The sequence below is a fragment of the Borostomias antarcticus genome (assembly GCF_949987555.1).
Source record: "Borostomias antarcticus genome assembly, chromosome: 26".
Classification (NCBI taxonomy): Eukaryota; Metazoa; Chordata; class Actinopteri; order Stomiiformes; family Stomiidae; genus Borostomias; species Borostomias antarcticus.
Genome location: NC_140259.1, coordinates 7,813,413 through 7,815,736, shown reverse-complemented (window position 1 = coordinate 7,815,736; position 2,324 = coordinate 7,813,413). Strand labels below are relative to the sequence as shown.

The window sequence follows — 2,324 nt, the reverse complement described above, 5'->3', positions numbered from 1 at the left end:
CTTTCTCTCTCCCTCACTCTTTTCTCTCTCTTCCTCACTATCTGTCTGTCTCTGTCTCCCTCTTTCTCTCTCCCTCGTTCTTTTCACTGTCTGTCTGTCTGTCTGTCTGTCTGTCTGTCTGTGCCTCTTTCTTGATATGCAATTGGTTTGTCTCAACTCTCTCTCCCTCTCTCTTGCCCTCTCTCTCTCTCTCTCTGATAGTGATTTCTTTGCAGTCTGCACTTTATTCCAGAGCTTAAAGGCGCACTGGAGGTGTGTTTACACTGCAGACCCATGGAGGACATTTGTACTGAGAAAGGTCAATATTTGTAGACCGTTGAGGGGATGGGGGGCATGGCGTGGTGCATCATGGGAAAATTATTTTCTAATGAAGCGTGGTCTGACACAGTAAACTCAAAATGGGTCAATGACTGGGTTTCTCGGCTTTGCAGAGTTCATTTCACAGGAAGGGCGAAAGCCAACGTGACGTGAGATTCAAGTGGATGGAGGTGGATCATTTACATGGGGGAGGGAGGGGGGGTGTCAAGTGACAAAATGAACAAGAACACACACACACACACAGACACACACAGGCCTACAGTTCTACTCCAGTGGACTTGAATAGCAGTACTTACAATGAATAATGCCCTTTCCTAAGAGGAGCTTTGCTAGGGTACTGTCTTACTTTAGCCTGTTGGTGAGGATGGTGATGACGATGATGGTGGTTGGTGACATTGTGGTGTTGGTGAGGGGCGTACATTTCAATGTTTTCTGTATGCTTGATGTGTGCTAAACAAATTCCCCTCTGGGGCAATAAAGGTTTCAATTCAATTCAATTCAGCTAGGGTAGCCTACTTTCTATTTCTAAGACTGCAATTCACCAGGCTGTAGGCTACTGTAACAGTAGTAGAATTGTCATATTTATGTGAATAAAGTTGTAAAAACGTTGAAAGCAGAGACGGTGTGTCTTTAAAACAGTTTAGACTGCAATGGGGAAAAGCATTGGCAGAACTAGTAAGCAAGGCTAAGCCTAGTGGGAATGCGGCTCAATAAAAGAGTTGTTCTCCACGGGACGCCGCTGTTGTCAGGGAGAGACCGTGTTTGAAACAGTCCTTGGAGGCTCCACACACACTCACCAGTGAGAATATTATACCTGCTCTATTTTACAAGTCTGGCGTCTCGAAGAACGGGAGATTTATACCGAAGAACGGGAGATTTGTACCGAAGAACGGCAACTTTTTCTTCCTCCATTACCGAGCGCTCGTTTGTGAATGATTGAACACCTGACCCGCTTCTACGGTTGTCAAGGCAACCTTCACTGACAAGCTGTCGCGGAGGCAGAAAGTAGAGACTTGTTTTAGCAGCTAAAGTCAGACAGATACACTTTAATTATTGTCTATTTACTTATTATTACTGCTGTTTTGGTACTTTTCTAAGAATATGCTCTGAATGCCGACACTACCAGGAGTTGGGGCGGAAGTGCCTGGTCGGTTTGACCCATGGCCAGGTCAGGAGCGCACAGCTGATTTAGGAGGTAGAGATGAGAGGAGAAACGGACACCTCGTCCAGGAGTGGTCTGACGGATCCAGATATGAAGGGGAGTTTCTAAATGACCTGAAACATGGCACTGGGATATTCACATGGCCAAACAGAGAGGTAGGAAGTTGCCTGAAACAGCCTGTTGTTGAGCATTGAGATTCCTGTACTAGTCAACATTCATCAACATCAATAATCAACATTGAGATCAACGTGGTGTTGCCCTGGCCTCTGTTGTCCTTTGGCCTATAGTGAATCTAAATATTCACTCTTGTCTTGTACAGCGTTATGAGGGGTCATTCTACAAAGATTATCGTCACGGAAAAGGGACTTATTCCTGGCCGGGAGGCCACAAGTTTGTGGGGAAGTTCTATTTGAACAAGAAGGAGGGCTACGGGCTTCAGGTCTTCCCTAATGGATCGACCTTCCAGGTAAGACAGAAGCATCTCTCACATTAGCACCATCCAACGACCCACCTCAATGTATCAACTCCTTAGGCTATTTTCAATGGAGGAAAACATTAGAAGAACTATTGAAGATGGCGGTAATAGTCCATAAGGTTAGGCTCACCATGAAGAGGCTGTGTGTGAGCCTGAGGTAAGCTTCCGCCTGTCCACTCCTCTCTCCAGGGTCTGTACCACGCAGACCAGCGCTTTGGCCCGGGGGTGGTCACCTACCCGGATGGCCGCCAAGACGTGGGTCTGTGGCACCGGGAGAGGCTCCTTCGCCTCTGCACCGTTCTGGAGGGGGGCTTCACCCTCCAAGACTTCCCCGAGCACAACACACCTCAGAACCAGGTTCAGAACCAG

At 47.3% G+C, this 2,324-nt stretch overlaps 1 protein-coding gene across 1 annotated transcript in view; it reads left to right on the top strand.

Annotated features, from left to right (window-relative positions):
• Positions 1 to 156: 156 nt before the first annotated feature.
• Positions 157 to 2,324, top strand: part of ankmy1 (ankyrin repeat and MYND domain containing 1) — a gene marked incomplete at its 3' end in the record, with an annotated part of 12,702 nt that continues 10,534 nt past the window's right edge. Inside the window, exons 1-4 of the mRNA XM_084459115.1 lie at positions 157 to 298; positions 1,445 to 1,635; positions 1,800 to 1,946; positions 2,145 to 2,324. The exon at positions 2,145 to 2,324 is cut by the window's right edge and continues 9 nt beyond it. Coding sequence (XP_084315241.1) covers positions 274 to 298; positions 1,445 to 1,635; positions 1,800 to 1,946; positions 2,145 to 2,324 — 543 coding nt within the window. The 5' untranslated portion in view covers positions 157 to 273. The remainder of the gene's footprint in view (positions 299 to 1,444; positions 1,636 to 1,799; positions 1,947 to 2,144) is intronic.